Genomic DNA, 18,167 nt, shown 5'->3' with positions numbered 1-18,167 from the left:
AAACTGCTCGCCGCCGACTTGGCTTCGGGCTGGCTTCGCTCGACCCTTGAGTTTTAGCCTCTGTCCTGTCCCCCGAACTGACAGGTGCTCCCAGCAACTTGCTGGTGACTTCTCGCCGCTCCCCCGGCTCCCCCGCGTCCCCACCCCCTCTTTCCTCCCTCGCCTTCACCCCCACCCCCACCACTTCGGCACAGCTCAGGATTTGTTTAAACCTTGGGAAACTGGTTCAGGTCCAGGTTTTGCTTTGATCCTTTTCAAAAACTGGAGACACAGAAGAGGACTCTAGGAAAAAGTTTTGGATGGGATTATGTGGAAACTACCCTGCGATTCCTTGCTGCCAGAGCAGGCTCGGCGCTTCCACCCCAGTGCAGCCTTCCCCTGGCGGTGGTGAAAGAGACTCAGGAGTAGCTGCTTCCAAAGTGCCCGCCGTGAGTGAGTTCTCGCCCCAGTCAGCCAAATGCTCCTCTTCGGGCTTCTCCTGCTGACATCTGCCCTGGCCGGCCAGAGACACGGGACTCAGGCTGAGTCCAACCTGAGTAGTAAATTCCAGTACTCCAGCAACAAGGAACAGAACGGTGAGTCTTTTCCCCCCTTCTCCCCCTTCTTGTTTCTCGCTGTATGTGTTACGTTGGCATTGTGCGTTAGTGTGTGATGTACACCAGCCTGCGAGGGTATTATCGTCTCTCCATGCAAACACGCGCTGCGTTCATTGGCATGGGCTTGAGGAGGTTACGTGCAGTTTGCAGCTTCGGGAGCTGCCACAAAGCTGTAACAGGGCAACGTGAGTGCCACTGCTGGCTGAGTTAGAGAGGACATTCTGGGAGCGATTGTGAACGTCAGTTCAAACGCACATTGCAGAACCTTTCATTGCCAGAGTTATAAGTTCAAGAACTGCCTCTAAAAATGAGTCCAAAATGAATGAGTCTTGGCATGTTTGACTTTACTCAGCTTTTCTTTTTCATGGGGAGGGGGATGTTTGAGGAAATCTATCAGCTGCATTAATTGAAGCACTCAAAGTGGAAAGGCATCAGTTAATCAGTAAGTAGATAGGAAATACACAGGTCAAGAGGCTGTGTGGACGTTTTTGGGGAGAGTTAAAAATGTATTTCTCTTGCGCTCTGTTTTTTTTTTTTTTTTTTTTTTTTTTTTTTTTTTAAATGTGCCTTTGTACTCTGAAGTCCTTACCTTTCTGGTGTGTGTTTTTATATGTGTCGGTGAATGACTGCTATTTTGTGTGTGCTGGAAACGACTTAATCCTGCATAGGAAATGAGAATTACTTTCAGCTTTCAAGTGTACCTGAAATGTTTAGAAAACTCTCAGATGCAAGTTCCCTTGGGCTGGGATTGCACAGAGCTGGAGAAAGGCTCCTTTCATAAAGCCAGGGCAGCGTCAGGGTGTGTAATTTGCTTAGCCTCTGAACCCCATATGATTTACATCATTCAATTTCTAAACTCTTTTTCTCTTGATCTACCATTATGAAGTCATTTTTGAGAATACTTTGTAAATAGAAATTTTATACTGCCCATGAAACCACAATGTTAATGTAGGCTGTCTAAAATTAGAATATTAAATACCCTGTTTACAAGTGGTGGCTCTTTACTTGAAAAGAAATGTGCATGTTTTTACTGCTTTGGATGCCATCTATTCAGAATGCAAGGATGCTGTCACTTTATTAACCAGGCGAAAGGAACACAAGCAGCGTACCTAGAAAATCAGAATGGTGTGTGCTCTGTTTTTAAGTCACAGCAACTTTTTCTTTATGTATTGGGGTGTTTTAAAACTTCAACTTTGCATTTAAACTCTCTGAAAGTGTTCATCTTTAAGAAAGCACAGAAAGTTTTAGAGTACAGAGATAGATTAAATAAGGATTCCTGGGATTTTTGTAGACATTGTTTGGTATTTGCTGTATGTGCAGTAAATATACATTATCACGTTTATCAGTCACTATTAATGTAGTTGCTTCTTACAACTTGCTAATGTGATGGCTCATGGCACCTGCAGGCTGCTTGAGCTGCTGATCAAAGGGCAGCCTAGGGATCTATCTCTAATCACAGGAGCTGCAGAGGACTGGGGGAAAGTGATCAAAGGAGCCCCAGCACCAGCTGTACCCTGGCAGGAAACAGATCAGACCAACCTTTGTTCTTTTTCATGTAAAATAAATGTCCAATTCAAAATATTGTTTCTTACTAGACAAGCTTCTCTAAAATGACAGTGCACAATATTCCTGGCTTCTGTCTTCTATTTTTTTATTGTTCCTGTGCCATTATCATTTCTCCTTCTGCTTCTGTTTTTATCAAGCCTGGCATCTGTCATCTTCCTGATTCCCTTTGCTACTTGTGCCTCTGATTGTCATTCTTTCTTGTGATCCGCCTACCATCACCTCTTTGTAATGGGCCCCAGACCTCTCGCGTGGTCGTTGGCCACTTTACTGAGTAGGTTCACACTCTCAGGAGAGGTGAGTTCATTAAGCCAGGCAGGCCACACACATTCTGTTGCCATCAGAGGCTGGGCCATTTCCATTCCTAAGTTGCATGATGCTAAAAATAGCCTGGCTGTTTCCTAATCTGTGGGTAGAGGATTGGGCTATGTTTAGCTCCTGGGAGGGTTGGCAGCAGGAAGTAACTAGAGGTAAGGGAACTACTCACCTTGTAGTTTTTCAGCCTGAGAAGAAGTGGGACTATCCAGCACTAGGGGGCAATATAGAGCTATTTTCCTGCACATGCTCAGGTTGATTTTATGCTTCGAGGTTCCAAGATTTGAGGATAACAGGTAGGTGCCAAAGAAGCTCCACCTGGAATGTGAACACATTTGCTGGAACGTCTTCTTCTTTCTTCTTCTTCTTCTTCTTCTTCTTCTTCTTCTTCTTCTTCTTCTTCCTTTTTTTGTGTGTGTGTGGGGGGGGGTGTTCCAATTTTCAATTCCCTTATGTTGGTATTTTTTGCCCTAATAGTGATTTATGGTTGATTTTTGATTGCCCTCTTGCTATTCTCAATTTTGATGATTGCCCAGTTCTGGAAGTACAGACCCTTCTGGAGATGCCACATAGAAATGTCATTGGTCCATTGTGTGCATTGCATCATTTTGTGAAAGGTCTTCTAAGTGCCCAGTGTCCAAATCGATCTATTTATTATGACTATAGTAACTCATTCTTGCTTTCAAAGACCTTTCCCCAATGATACTATCTTTTCTTCAGTATTCTAAAGTCTCAAATGTTGACACAATCAGATCCCCAGGACTGCGTCATTTCAGTATTGACTTAGTGTCCCAAGAGGTGTTGTAAATAAATGGAAATTGATTGCTGTAGCCAATGCTAGATATTTGGATTTAGAGTGAATCATATGCAGGTGCTTCAAAATTAGTTTTGAGGGATCGGTGTCATTTACCCTGTTATTATGACTTACCTGGCTTTTGACTTAACGCTATTTGCAATTCTTGCCACTTTGCTGTCAGAATAGTTTTATCCTCCAATATTATGAGTTACCTTTGTGTCCTTCATCTTGAACCTGACTTCTAACTGTGAAGTCTCACATATAAACCAAGGGTCTCCAGATGTAACGTAAAGGACATAAAAGATAAGAACACTGACTTATATAGGGTTCCTGGCCTATACTTCTTGAATGACCACAGGAAAAATTACTAATATCTGTGTGCACTCACTTAGAAGAGAATACCTCCCCTGAAATTGACAAGTTCTGGGCTGGTTCTCCTGAGTTGTAGCAGAAGGGATCATATACATCAAAAAACGAAAAGAACCAAAGCTTACTTTGTCTATAGCATGTAGCCCCAAATAGACACCAATCACAAAGTTGTTGATGGAGTAAGGCCTCACCCACTTTGTGTCGTTGGTAAGTGATTTTAATTCATCCATAGATCTGAAATGTGCTTATTGTTCTCATTTCCTTTAACCATTTTGAGTATAGATTTGGAATATGCCTCTATTAGGGTTATCCCTGTGAAAATCATTTATTGTATGTGCTCTTTTCCACAAGAACTTTTGTGGCCTGTGGGGCCATTTACTCTGCAGACAGGTGGTTATCTAGTGATGCCTATCTGAGTACATGTATCTTATGCTTGTGGCTTCTTTGTCTCTCTCTCTGTCTCTCTCTTTTTTTTAATGCCAACTTGCTCCTCCTCTTCCTGCCATGTGCCTGTGTCTAACAAAGTTGTGTCCATTCCCCCTACCCTTTTAAGGGTACCCTTCAAAGCTCAATTTTACTGAAAATAGATAATCACCATCCCTAGAATGGTGTCCAAGAGTAAATAGTCTCTGACTGAGTGCTAAAGGGACTTCCTGTGAGTTAGTCTATAAGTTGTAGTGCATGACCTTTGTGACATTTATTTTTGTTGTTTAGAGGCTTTTTTTTTAAAGAACTTCCTCCTTGTTCTCTGCTCTGTTTGAGATTGTTGAGGAAGTTGAAGAAGTAAAGTGTCATTATGTAATGATGAATATTGTTTTTCACAATAGATGACCAAAAAAGGCCCATTCTATTTTTTGGGTAACGTTTCCCTCCTACCAACTGTTATCTTTTACACTTAATGTGATATATTTTATATTTACCTCTAAAAGGTGACCAAGTCTGTAGTAGGCTTTACATAGTTGTGAATAGACACCAGGATCTGACCCTAAATATTCCCCAGTGGTGGCGTTTTAGAGAGCTCCATCTTGGACACCAAAATCTTAGCTTTGTCCATTCTTATTTCGGCCTTCCTGACACTTATTTTTTTTACAGATCTTCTTTATATTCTTTTCCACTTCATGTTTTTTCAGCCTTTATAGTGCCAGAATTCTGCTGTATGTACAAACATGCACATTTGTTGTAGATATAGAATTCTAATCATAATGTGATGAGTGTTAAGTAAATAGTAATTGAATCAGTGCATTCATCATGTCCATACTCCCCCACCCCCATAAAAAAATGTTTCCAGAATTGCTAAAATTTTCCTCATGGGTTTCTATTGGTGTTAGCTCAAGTGGTAGAAGTCATAAAAGTCCCTTTATTTACTAGGTCTAGTTTTGATGTTTCTGGTTTTATTTGGAAGTACTACACGTAGCCAGAGTATCTCTATGCAATGCTGTATAATGTCTGTGTAACTCATATATGAAACAGTCTGTCTGTGATATTTTTCTCTACCACCTCTGCCAACTGTGGTGTGTGTGTGTGTGTGTGTGTATGTGTGTGTGTGTGTGTGTGTGTGTGTGAATCTCTCTTATTTCATTTCCTAAGGACACCTCTAGTGGTTGATTTTTATTTGGGATGCACCAGCACCACCCCACAGATTGTTAAAATCTTGAAATATTCCTAACGGGCTGGGAAGGAGCCAGTGCTCCTCTTTTAGGACAAACTGACCATCTGTGAATCAGAAACGACAAGGTTAGTGTTTGATAGTTCAGGAATTCTAGAGTACTATTTCCACCCCGCTGGCCTCCTTCCTGATTGGTCGGTGTGCCTGCCCCGTTGATTATTATCCATTTTCACACTTTTAGCTACTCACAATTTCAGTCATATTGGAGTTCCAACACCTCTCTCTTCTGCTCTCTGCCTGGCAGCAGAGGCCACGCTGAGGCGTGAAGGACCTTGAGTGAAGAAAGGAGATGGCCTTTTTAAAGCCTCTTTCTTGCAGCTTCTTTTGTTGTGCTGCCTCAAGGGTTGGGGGCTGGGAAGTGAGATGAGGCATAGGGATGTGGCCTACAATGGCACGGGATTGTAGTCCTCAGTTGGTTGTCCTTATTTCTGTGGGCAGCACTGGTCAGGTGCATGTGTGTGGGTAGCCCCTTATTGGCATCTGAATTAAATGGATCACTTTCTCAGGGAGGTCTTTTCCTGACCACTTAATCTGAATTAGCCAGCCCTCACAATCACATCAAGGCTAACTAACTGCATAGTGCTTATTGTCACGTTTGGATATTCTTCTTGTTATTGAGTTAAGTCGTCGTCAGCGTACCCCGACCACCACCCCCAGAGTACACGAGTTCCCTGAGGGTATGGACCTTGTCTGACTTGCTCTCTTCAGGAGCTTGGAGCTTTAGCATCTGGAACAGGGGGTTGTATACAGTATGTGCTCAATAAATATTTGTTGCATGGTTCTGGATGTAGTGCCTTATTAGAGTAAGACTGTGGTGTTGGCTATAATATTAGGCCATCTTTGAAGATGTCTGTTGGTCTTGGAACTTGTACTTTGTTTTAGATTTTTCGTAGGAAGGTAAACTTGTTTATTTATTGGTTGTGATGGGATATGCCAATCAGAGTACTACTTTATAATCTTGGTAAATATACCATGTTACCTGGTGAGCATGTACCAAGCAAGTGGGTAAGTTTCCTAGAACTGGTGCTAGTAACTTTCTTAAAAGTGCCATTGGTGTGCATACCTCTCTCTGTGTTTTCCAAAGATGGGGTGTTGTGTGATATGGACCAAGGATCTGAATAATGGTAAATTTTAGGTGGCTAGACGTGCCTCAAAAAAGCAGTGTGCTTTCCATCCTCTGCTTGTGGCTCACAGATAACTTGTGCGGGATGGACGTCAGCAATAAATATGGCGTGTGGAATGTTAGGACTAGAAGGATCCTGAGAGGCTCTCCTCACCTATGTGTAAAGCGAGACTTGGAGAGCTGAAATGACGTCATCAAGGTCACTGTTGAGTGCAACAGTTTTAAACTGCTAATGTGGTGATATATTTTTGCTTGTGTAAAGAACCAACTAGGCAAATGGGATTCTCATTTTAACCTTCTGATGCATTGTGTAAAAGCCATTCTTTATTACTTTTAGGGGGTTGCATGCTTTGTGGGTTGTGAAGGAAGATGGGACGCCCGTGGTCCTGCAACACAGCTTATAAGAACACTACGGAAAACAATGTGAAAGTAATCACATTGATTACATGTGACAGATACTCTGGCTAATATCTATTACAGTATTTCTGTTGGGGTAGCAATCTGACAGTTTGGCAAATAACTTGAAATGCTATGTTTAGAATTGTTAATATTACATGTCGAGACTTTATTTTAAGCAGGTGTACCCGATCCATGGATGTTTATTTCAGTATTTTGGTTTATGAATTGATGATGAAGAGGATGGTTGACATTTGAATACTTGATTCCACAGGGAGGTTTTTTTTTTTAAACAATAATTTTGAGCATTTCGTTTAGGAGGATGTCTCCCTGGTACAAGTTCCATGGGAATGACTAAATAAGCATGGCTTAGTGGGTTCTAGAAAGCACAACCTGTTATTCTTTCGAATGAATTTAATGAGTGGCCTTCATTTTTATTTACATTATAATATATAGGATTTTCTATGCCAAGGTTCAAATTTCTCTTGAATGTCAGCAACATCAGGAAATAAATTCATAGGTGCGGACTTGAATGGCCTGCCAAAAACAGGATTAAATGACCAAAATTCCGTTTGTAAATTTTCCAAATCTGAGAACAAAAGGAGCTACAAATGATAAAGAGGCGTCATACTAACGACATTTATCGTTAAAGTCAAGTTACTCAGAGTGATTTTGGGAGTAGCATTAGCTCGTTTCGTCTTTGACTTCACGAGAATGCATTTTTTAAAAAATTTTTTTTTTTAACGTTTATTTACTTTTGAGACAGAGAGAGACAGAGCATGAATGGGGGAGGGTCAGAGAGAGAGGGAGACACAGAATCTGAAACAGGCCCCAGGCTCTGAGCTGTCAGCACAGAGCCTGACTCGGGGCTCGAACTCACAGACCGTGAGATCATGACCTGAGCCAAAGTCAGACGCTTAACCGACTGAGCCACCCAGGTGCACCACGAGAATGCATTTTAAATCGAGCTGAGCCGATCCTGTTATCTGACTTCACGTTACGTTTCCTTTGCCATCTTCAAGCAGTTACTGCCCGTCCTCTGGTGACTGAACGGTTTCTTCCCTGGATATTTGGCTTTTGTCTAAGCCAAACCATCTTTGCCAGGCCGGCTTCGCTAATTTTGCTTTCTTGGTGTTACGCTTTATTATTCTTTTACTTTCAAGCTATGATTTTTTTTTGTACTGGGCTTTTACCCTATCGGATAGTAGTTGAGCCATTTTTCAATCAAATGAGGTGTGTATTAGGTTGTTGCAGGGAGTGGAGAATGGAGGGCCTGTTTTTCTGAGGGAAACCAACATCCCCAAACAGCATGAGGCACATTGATGGTAAAGGCAAGGATATAGATTTGTACTATTACTGGTCACTGCGTCCTGGCAAGACCGCCGTGAGAGCTCTCAGGAGAGACACAGGGAGCGCAGTATTTGGATGTGTTTTTTTGTGGGTCGGTAGATGGGTCTAAAGATCTCCCAGTGGGTCTCTGGTTTTGTAATGCTTAATAATGACACCCGAAGAGTGCCTGTTAGTTGCCACACTTGGGCTCAATGTCTGTAGACAGTAGACAGCTTATCTTTATAACCTCCCCGTAGGGTATGAATGGGAAAAACACCAAGGCTTCGCTAGCTAAGTAGCTTAGCCAAGGGCTCAGAGCTGGTAAATGTTTGGACCTAGGTCTGACTCCAAGCCAGGACGGAGTCACATGCTTCTTCCTTCCTGAGTTAAATGGTCTAACGTTTTATTAGAACATTGTTTTTATTCAGCACGTATTCATAAGCATCTGCTCTTGGCGAAGCTCTGCACTAGGTGCTGGACCCACAAAGAAGAAGATGCGGTTCTGCCCTTGAGGAGGTCTGTCCAAGAAGGATGACCCGTCCTTCCTTTGTCTCACGGTCTGTGGCGCTGTGCTCGACGTGCTATGGGAACACAGAATGCTTTATTTCACTTCAAAAATCCTCCTTTGATGGATGAAGCGATTGATTGTGCCTGGAAGAGACGTGCAGGGAGAGAAGTTCCCACAGGGGACGTGACATATTTTGAAGTGGGTTTGAGAGAGGAAAAGAGGAAAACGTTCTAGGTGGAGGGAATAGCGTCCGCGAAAGAATACAGACCTGAGAAGGCATATCATGTGCGGGAGGCAGGAAGAATCTAGTGTTGTAAATATGAGTAGAGGCAAGAAAAAAGTGGAAAGGTGTCCTGGATGGCTGCATTCAAAGGCCCTGAGGCTGTTTGCAGTGTGCTTCCTGCAGAGTTTGCACTGAACAAACCACGTAAAAGAAAAAGTGGTCTCGCAGTTTCAGGGTTAGTTATTTTCTGTCACTTTCTGAGCAGACAGTGGAGTAGCAATGTTCTACTTTGGCGTGGGTAGTTGACTGCTTCTTGGTGGAACTTTCTCCCAGTCATTAGACAACGTTCGGATGTTCGGACTTGGATAGAAGGGCAGCCTGTATAGCCTCCGTTACACTCAAATAAAGTAAGCCTGTGTCCACACTACTCTCTATTGCCTTCCTTCTGTAAACAAAGAACTATTTTCATACTTCATTCACAAAATGGATGGCATGCGGAATGAGGCTGGGTGAGGGATCAGGAGATTGTGGTAAAAGGTAGACAGCTTCCAGCCCACCGAATTAGTGTAATGAAGCTATTACGTTGCAGGAAGCAAAGAAAACAGCCTTAACGCTTTTCAGGGAAAGGCTCTCAAGTTTTGTGGAAAATTAATTCCCGTGAGTGTCCTCGACCTTGAGAAGCTGCAACGTTTCTCTAGTGAGGTTCCTTCTGGTCTCTTGTGTATGCATGGGTTCTAGAAATATTTTGTGGGACTTAAGGACTTGACGAGAATGAGTTTTCTTGGTGGATGTGCTTTCTAGATGCCATGCCATTTTTTTGAAGCTATGCTATTTGCATTCTAGGAAAGCCTCATTTGTGAGTGGATACTATTTTGGGCTTTCCAGTGTTTGCAAGATGGAGATAGGCTTCCGCACTTAAATATGCCCAGCTGGCCATTGCACCTGCCTTTTGAGTCACTACAGAGATCAGGAACCATTAACAACAGAAGTTGGACTTTCGTAGTACTTATCTCATGTTGTTTCTGGCAGTTATTTTTGCTGGGTATTTATAAGGACATCTGTCTTTTAAGGAGTCGTATTACTTATCCTTTTTTTTCCCACTAAGGAATAAATCACAGCTTGTTTCCCATACTGCCACTCTCATTCATAGTCTGAGGTGATTAGAAATGCAAATTGGGAGTCATTAAAACATTATAATTTCTTTTTCTATGGCATCAGGCGATGTTTAAAATCAGTGTGCTAAGAAGGAACATGTGCTTAAAATGTGATTAAGATGTGAACAAATGAGTAGAATGAAATATTCACTTCCTTCCTGGAAATCTCTTACTGGGTCTGGAAATAAGGGGGACCTGTAGTGTTCATCATTTCTGATTTATCATACTTGAAGCCTGAGACGTAAGCCTGAGATGTGCACGTTGTTTAAGAACACGGGAAAACACAGTAGCTTCTAATGTTTTCAAATTGCTTTGTGGAAATATATACTAAAGACTCCTTCTTGCAAGAGTGTGATTTACAGTCGGATTACCCACTCAAAGGACAGATCAGATTCAGCTGTATTTCTCGTAGTGATTCTTGGATATGTAAACACTATAAAAACAAGAAGGAAAAATGGGATAGCTTAAGTATGAAAAGTATTGATCTGCACATTCAGAGCCAGAGATGGGATGTGCTGGAGGCAGATTTCCTCCACTGGAAATATGTTTATTTTGTAGGTAATAAAAAGTACTGGGGGATGCTTCCTATTCAGTAAGTAGCAGTGTCTCTGTAAGTATGCATTTTGTTCCTGACTTTAATTTATAAACAGAAGTACATTGTCTTTCTGGAGGTCTACATGAAAATGAATTGCTTTTACAAAACAAGGGACCAGACCTCATAGTGTTTTTATAATTTCACATGCGGTTTTACGTATATTGGAGATATATATGATGGGCTCGGCTCTGTCTTTACTTTGTGTTAGTCACTGCAGTCAAAACATTTTACTATTTCTAGAAAAATCAACAGTCTAAAAATAGCAGGTGTTTCCCAGGTCAAAAAACCTGCCTCAGATATTGAGAGATGTTGACCGTCTAGATACCTAAATGATGAATGCTAAACCCTGAAAATATCATTTTAATCTGTTTTCTTGTGAATATTAGCAGGCTTGAGGTTTATAAGCAAGAATAAGAATGTAAAATTAGGAATCAAATGATCTCTATGTTGAATTTTTTCAAAAAAGCTTTTCTTTCATGCTATAAAATTTATCTTTAATCTGTGCTGATAACTTTTAATGGGCATCAGTTGGGTACCCCATTAAACTAACTGCTTTAAAATGGTTTCCTTTTAGAACTCACATTTACATTCTAGGAAATCAATTAGAGTGTATGGATTTTACATTTCCCTTGCAATCTTCCTTTACAGTCATTTCTGAATGACCAGCCTACCAGAGCAAAACACTCAGAGGTGCAAATCTTCTGGAAGAAGTGCAAATGCCACACTTTTCCTTGGAAAACTGGAAAAAAAAATTGGACTTATTTAATATATCTGCCGAACATTTAAAACTGCGGAAAGCACGGGAAATACTTTTGGTGTATGGGAATGTGTGGTGTTTCCAAATTACAAACATTGTTTTGAAAATTTCCCCGGTAGTGGTGAATTATATGAGACCACGTCCATCCAAGAAGAGCTTGTTTAACTGGCTTGTGGTCCTGGGGCTCATTCAAACACTCTTAAACAAAATAAAGGGAATGGATGTAATAACCTCTTTATGGAAAGGCCGTAAAAAGGTACAGGGCCATGTAAACAAATTGGGTCGTTTACTAGATGTTTTAAGTGATAGATTTGCAATCCAAATTCAGGGGTGTGTATTAGGTTTTATAGGATCGTGACCATGTTCTGTTCTGAAAATGAAGGTTCCAAGCTTATTTTTTGTTTGTTTGTTTGTTTTTCTTTAGTGCATGGAATCCTATTTTACATATCCTATAGTACACGCTGTTTTATACTGTAGTTTGAACTCACACTCACGATTTTGAGCATTTTCACTTACAAGTTTGTTCAACTTTGGAAAATGGTTAGAAACCCACGTGTGAACAGTTGAATTGACCTGATTTTTGGTAGCACTGGGTTCTGTTCAAGGAAAATAAGATGATTGAAATTGAAATTTTCCTCCTGGGCTCAGACATGTCTAAACTAATTGTAAAATAATTGTTCTGGCTTACAAGAGCAGACTCATAACTACGACTATGTAAAGTAGAAATCCAACAACAGTTATGATTTACAATTACTGTAACTCTGCCAATCTTGTAATAAAACCGCTATTATAACCCACCTACCGTGACATTCATTTGCCTTCCTTGAGACATAGGTTAAAAAAAAAAAAAGCCTCTCCCAAGTTGTCTGGCTTTAGAGAGCCATTCCATTACAGCAGGGTATTCATTTATCTTCTCTGAAATGGGTACGAGGGTTGTGCCAGAGCAGCCTGACACGGGGAGGAGGGTGGGCGGGCATACAAGAATGTGTGGTGCTGTGTTCCGGTGGTGATGCCTAGTGGCAGTGGAAGCCAGAAATAAATTTGGAAGGTGAAGTGAGGAAAGGAAACGAAGTCATTTCTCTGTTGATACCATAGCATTTATTCATTCAGCAGCTTCTCTCAATCAGGGTTGGCTCACTTGGCCTTAAAGGAAGTAGATTGTGTAAGAAACCTCAGTAAAAATCAATGAGCCTTTCTAAGTTTTAAACACTGATGGCATCATACCATACTGGCAACTTTTAAGTGTTGCTGCTGGAAGTTTGGCAGCGGAAATCACTGCTCCAGGTTCATAAGCCTTAAAAAACAAGGGACAATGGTGGATATTATAGTTTCTGTGTAATTTGTGACTTGCTATTTCCTTTCTTCTTTCTTTTCTTTCTTTCTTTCATTCTTTCTTTTCTTTCTTTTGTTCTTTCATTCTTTCGTTCTTTCTTTCATTCTTTCTTTCTTTCTTTTGTTCTTTCTTTTGTTCTTTCTTTCTTTCTTTTTTTCATTCTTTCTTTTGTTCTTTCTTTTCTTTCTTTCTTTCTTTTCTTTCATTCTTTCTTTCTTTTGTTCTTTTGTTCTTTCTTTTGTTCTTTTCTTTCTTTCTTTCTTTCTTTCTTTCTTTCTTTCTTTTGTTCTTTTCTTTCTTTTCTTTTGCTTGCTTTCTTTCTTTCTTTCTATCTTTCTTTCTTAACTTAGAACTAGATGGCCTTAAGTCTATGGAAAACCTAAGCTCTGTCTTTAAATTGGGTTCTGGGTAACCTTAAAAACAACGATTCACATCTTTTTGCCTTAGTTGTGCACTCACCTCTTTTATGTAGCATGGAGTCGCGTGTGGTTGTGTACTACATAAATACGCATCAAACTGAGGTGAATACCACAAAGTGACACCACTACCTGCCTGGAACCGTGAGGCGTTGTGAGAGATGCACTGCTGACTTTGACTTAATCACTGCCTTCAAGTAGTTTATAGTGCATTGGAGAGATAAGACATAGAGCCAGCTGTAATACAGAATAAAATGCAGCATTGGGGGTGGGGATTGAGGGAAAAGCAAACTTATTTACAGCAGAGCCATTAGAAACCACTTAGGAGAGTTGTCAGGGGAGACTTCTATTTTGAGCAAAGGTGCCTGGAAAGATGAGTGGCTGTGTGCATGCGGGGTTGGAGGTACAGTGGAGTGGATTTTAGGTGATGGGAGCCTGCTGGAAATATGAAAAGGAAGGGAGTCCGGGAAATCCATGCAGTCAGTCCAGTGGGGTTTGTTCTGACTGAGACCTCAGAAATGGATTCAGCAGCCAAGTGACTAGAAGAAGCACTAGGGGTGCCCACGTGGCTCAGTCGCTTAAGCTCCCGACTTGGGCTCAGGTCAGGAAGGATCTCACGGTTCATGGGTTCGAGCCCTGCACTGGGCTCTGTGCTGACAGCTCAGAACCTGGACCTGCTTCAGATTCTGGAGAGAAAGAAAGAGGAAAGAAGCAGGTTGATTTAACTTGTTTGATGGGTTTGAGAGTCTCCGGAGGAGACCCAAAAGGTTGTATGTGTAACGAGAGATAAGACTTCTGGGCTGGAAATTGCCTGTGCAGTTGCTGAAGGAACATGGGAGAAATGACCGCAGAGCACTGGGCAGCGTGTCAAATTATTGCAGAAAGAACTGAGCATACCTGGCAGAGAAGAAGGAACTAAATTTTGGAGGAAGCGAGCCTTGAGGCAAATTTTGACCAAGTGAGAAAGTGAGAGGAGATGCAGGAGAAATTGTAGTGAAGTTTCCCTGGAGGTGGTGTCAGAAAATTCCATCCCTATGGTGACGTTTTAGTCCTGCCTGGTGTGTAAAGTAGAAGCATCAATGATAGGAGGGACGAGATAACAAAAATAGATGTTTTGGCTTGGTCAGTCCACCTGGAGGATAACGGATTAGTTATCCGTAAGTCTGGGGATATGGGGATGGAGGAAGGAGAGGGGGGCTGGTAGGTAGAGATGTATGATTGCAGTGGCCGGAATCAGCATCACATGTAGTAGAAAACGATAGTTACGGGGAAGGGCGTGACATGTGGAAGAACGTATGTTTAAAAGACCCATGCTAAACCAGGGTGAGTCAAGGCTTCTAACCAGTTACAGAGCTGCAGAGACGTGAAAAACAATCATGGACATTCAAATCAAAAAGCCACTTTAATGCCCCTTACTTTTTCTTTCTGGTGCTGATGCCCTTAAAAGTGTGCGGTCAAAAATCATAAAAGGATCGGGGGAAGCCACTGCAGGCCTCTGGGATCTCTGCTGCGGAAACTCTAGCATCTGTTGCAAGCACCACACAGGTTTTTTGTTTTTGTTTTTGTTTTTGTTTTTTTTTAACAGCTATTAAGACTGCAGAAAATTGTTGGGGGGGTTCAAGGTACACCTATTGTTTGCTCAAGAGAAGAATATACCTCGGTGTGTGTATTCCGCACTCCCCAGAGAGGCTGTGTCCTGAGGATTGTGTGTGCTTCGATCGTGGGGAATCTTTTATGTTCCTATAACCATTGGCAACGTGTGCGTGGAACTGGTTTGTTGAATAACCATGACCATTGATTGAGTCTTGATCAAAAATGCAACTTTATTTTTGTTGTTCCTGAGTTTTATTGAACAGGGAAAATCTTCCCCTGTTCCAGTATGGATATTTCTATAAGACATGGTTTTTCATGGGCACCTGAGTGGCTCAGGAGGTTAGGCATCCGACTTCGGCTCAGGTCATGATCTCGAGGTTCGTGAGTTCGAGCCCCGTGTCAGGCTCTGTGCTGACAGCTTGGAGCCTGGAGCCTGCTTCAGATTCTGTGTCTCCCTCTCTCTCTCTCTCCACTCCTCCTCTCCTTGCTCTCTTTCTCTCTCTCTCAAAAATAAATAAACATTAAACAAATTAAAAGGAAAAAAAAGACATGGTTTTTCAACTCACCCTTAAGAGACGCTGAGTTTGAGAGTGGTTTCAAATGTAAACACCCTATGATTTAGAAATAAGATTGCCCAGGCCTTTGGCAGTTAAAACTCCAAATGTCTTCACTACCTACCCAGGTCTGCTGCTGAGTGGATTCTGTCTGGGAAAGCAGCTGGCGGGAGGAGGCAGGAGTTTTGATGTGTCTGAGGGATTCCACCTTCAGGGAGTAGCTCCTGGCCATTTCCCATGAACGTCTTACTATCGCTGTGGTGTAACTGTACCCATCCTGCTGGCCCCTCAGTGCCATCCATTCTAGAATTCAGGTACCCGTATGTTCCGAGGACTCCCTTTGTCCGGGGCTTGCTTTCAGGATTCCAAATCTGAGAACGCCACTTCAAACGAAGTCTCTGTTCTGCTTAAATAGGATTCCTTCACAAACATTTAAAATGTGGAATATGGTCCATTAAACACGCACAGACTTATCGTCAGGCTAATGAATGAAAACATTTCTATTTTTGAGTAAAGTAATTATGTTGGTATTTGTAATTTCTGCATTCTCCCTGTCATCACCCCTGGTCGGGTGCTGGTCACCTAAACTGTTGCATAAATGTCCTTATTCTTCCTTAAGAGGCTCTTTCCATCCCCCCTCCCCCCCCCCCCTCGATGGATCATATAAAAGAGGCTGATATAGGATAATCATCCTGTAATAGAGTTCTGGTTGTGTTTACTCAGTGCTTCTCAATCTTTTTTTTTTTTTTTTTTTTGGAAATTTTATTTTTTTTAAGTTTATTTATTTTGAGAGATAGAGGGAGAGACAGAATCCTAAGGAGGCTCTGTGCCATCAGCATAGAGCCTGATGTGGGATTCAAACTCATATACATACTGTGAGATCATGACCTGAGCTGGAATCAAGAGTCAGACACTTAACTGACTGGGCCACCCAGATATGCTTGTGCTTCTCAAACTTGAACGTGTGTACACATGAGCTGGGGACCTTATTAAAATGCACATTCTGATTTTGTAGGTGGTTGGTGGGGCCAGAGAATTTGCATTGTAGCAAGCTTCCAGATGCTGCTGTTGCTGGGCTGAGGACCAAACGTTGAGTAATGAGGGCCTGCTTGGGTGTTCTCAAGGTCTGCTGTGATCTCACCTCAATCTTTCCAGTGAAAAGATTGCACAGAGCTGATCTCTGCTCACCGCAGAGATGACTCCATGCCTCTGATCTTGGAACTCTTTTAACCCAGAAGTCAGTTCATTCCAATAAATATCACATGCCTTGTGTTCTAGTTACCATGGCACATCCTGAAAACAGAGAACAAAACGCAGGTTTTTGAGTCCTGATGGTGACAACCAAATGTGGCTTTTCCTACACTAGAGACAGGGGTAGGCTTAGTATGCTGAAGGAGCCCAGAGATGTTCCGTATCCTGGTCGTGAACGGCTTCGGGTGAGGCCTTCTCTTAATTGGGTCTTGAAGGATGGTTCCCTAGAAAGTAAGAGGATTCGAAGCAAAAGTCATAGACTTGTAGGAAAGCATGAATGAAGTCTTTTGAAAAATCAGCTCTGTTTTTTGGAAAATAAGATTGAAAAAATTACTCATTGATTGTGAAGAACTCTGTGTGATATACTAAGGAGTGTGTTTAGACATCATGTTCGAGGTCCTAGGGAGAAGGCTGCACGCTTTCTGCACCAGCTTCTAGTGGTAGTGGCCTGTCTTTCCCCCCATTTTCGTATTCTTGTATCTGTAACAGATCAGTAACTATTCATTGAATGATCTGATTTAGGTTTGGTTTTGGTTGTTTTTGTTTTTTGTTTTTTGTGTTTTTTTTGCTTCCAAAAAAAGAAAAAAAAGTATAGCAGGATGATTGTAAAATACAGAGAAGTGAGGGACAAGGATACCAGTTTAAAGGCATTGGCAATAGTCCAGATATCAAATAATGACTAATGGACCAGTTACTGCCTGTGGGGAGATGGGAAGGGTAACCATCAGGTAACTATCATCCCTCTTTCACTCTGTCTGTTCAAAGCCTATGTGTATTTAAGGTCCAGCCCGATTGCTGCTGCCTCTACAAATCCTGTGTGTTTCACTAGTCTGACATGTGTGCCTGCCCTAAACTCCCAGGATATTGCAGAACTTGCCACTTTCTACCTTAAATTCTAGTTCTGTATGTGCCTTTTCTTCCATCATTTTCAAGTGTCAGAAAATAAAATGTTAAATAATCTTTAGCTTAGTGTCTCCTTAGATGGTAGATCTTTTTAAGTGAAGTGAAAACAGCCCACTTGGACCCAACACAGCCGGTTCTGTTGTAGCGTTGACATCTGGTCTCCCAGGTCATCACTGATAGGCTCTAAAGAGGTCATATGCTTTATTTCACAACTGAGGGATGTAACTGATGTCTGGCTTCATTTTGAGGAACTAAAAGGGGACACACTGGAAGGACTCCTAATCTTTCTGCTTAGACTGAGTAAAATGAATGTACAAAGAACATTATTAGCAAAATTATAATGATGACTGTTTAGAATGTTATTTCCTCAACAAGAAGAAGAAATGTATCATTTCCAGGAAACTTATTTTTAAACAGGGAACTTTATGATAGCGTTTATTGCAATCAGTTTAAGAAAAGCATGACTATCAAAAGTCTGTTTTCAAAACTTTAGCTTATTTTTATTTTGAAGTATTTCCTCCTTCTGTTCTTTCTAGTGGATGTGAGATTTATCCTCATGTGCTTGCTTATTTTCAGTTTGCTTTTCCTTTTTTTGTTTTCGGCTTTTGAGACTGACAACTGTGATTTATCCCCGGGAAAGCAAAAATCTTGGAAAAGTCATTATTTCAAAAAATCATTCAAAGGATGTATTTATTTTTTTCTTGGAAATAAAGTCGATTTTCTCAGC

At 41.4% G+C, this 18,167-nt stretch overlaps 1 protein-coding gene and 1 long non-coding RNA gene across 3 annotated transcripts in view; one reads left to right on the top strand and one right to left on the bottom strand.

Annotated features, from left to right (window-relative positions):
• Window positions 1-294: 294 nt before the first annotated feature.
• The window catches only part of PDGFC (platelet derived growth factor C), a 204,180-nt gene continuing 186,307 nt past the window's right edge, over window positions 295-18,167 (top strand). Inside the window, exon 1 of one of the 2 annotated variants that reach the window (XM_060653911.3) lies at window positions 295-575. In XM_060653911.3, the coding sequence (XP_060509894.1) occupies window positions 458-575 (118 nt within the window). In that variant the 5' untranslated portion in view covers window positions 295-457. The remainder of the gene's footprint in view (window positions 576-18,167) is intronic. The other variant, XM_060653910.3, reaches the window with a different exon arrangement.
• Window positions 14,934-15,868, bottom strand: LOC132691987 (uncharacterized). The gene is made up of 2 exons (XR_009616120.2): window positions 15,411-15,868; window positions 14,934-15,235 (listed from the first exon to the last, which is right to left on the bottom strand). It is a non-coding gene; the product is annotated as an uncharacterized LOC132691987 (long non-coding RNA).

This window comes from Panthera onca, chromosome B1 (genome assembly GCF_046562875.1).
Source record: "Panthera onca isolate mPanOnc1 chromosome B1, mPanOnc1 haplotype 2, whole genome shotgun sequence".
In the NCBI taxonomy this organism is placed as follows: domain Eukaryota; kingdom Metazoa; phylum Chordata; class Mammalia; order Carnivora; family Felidae; genus Panthera; species Panthera onca.
The sequence above is the reverse complement of the archived record's forward strand: the minus strand, read 5'-3'. Positions and strand labels throughout refer to the sequence as shown.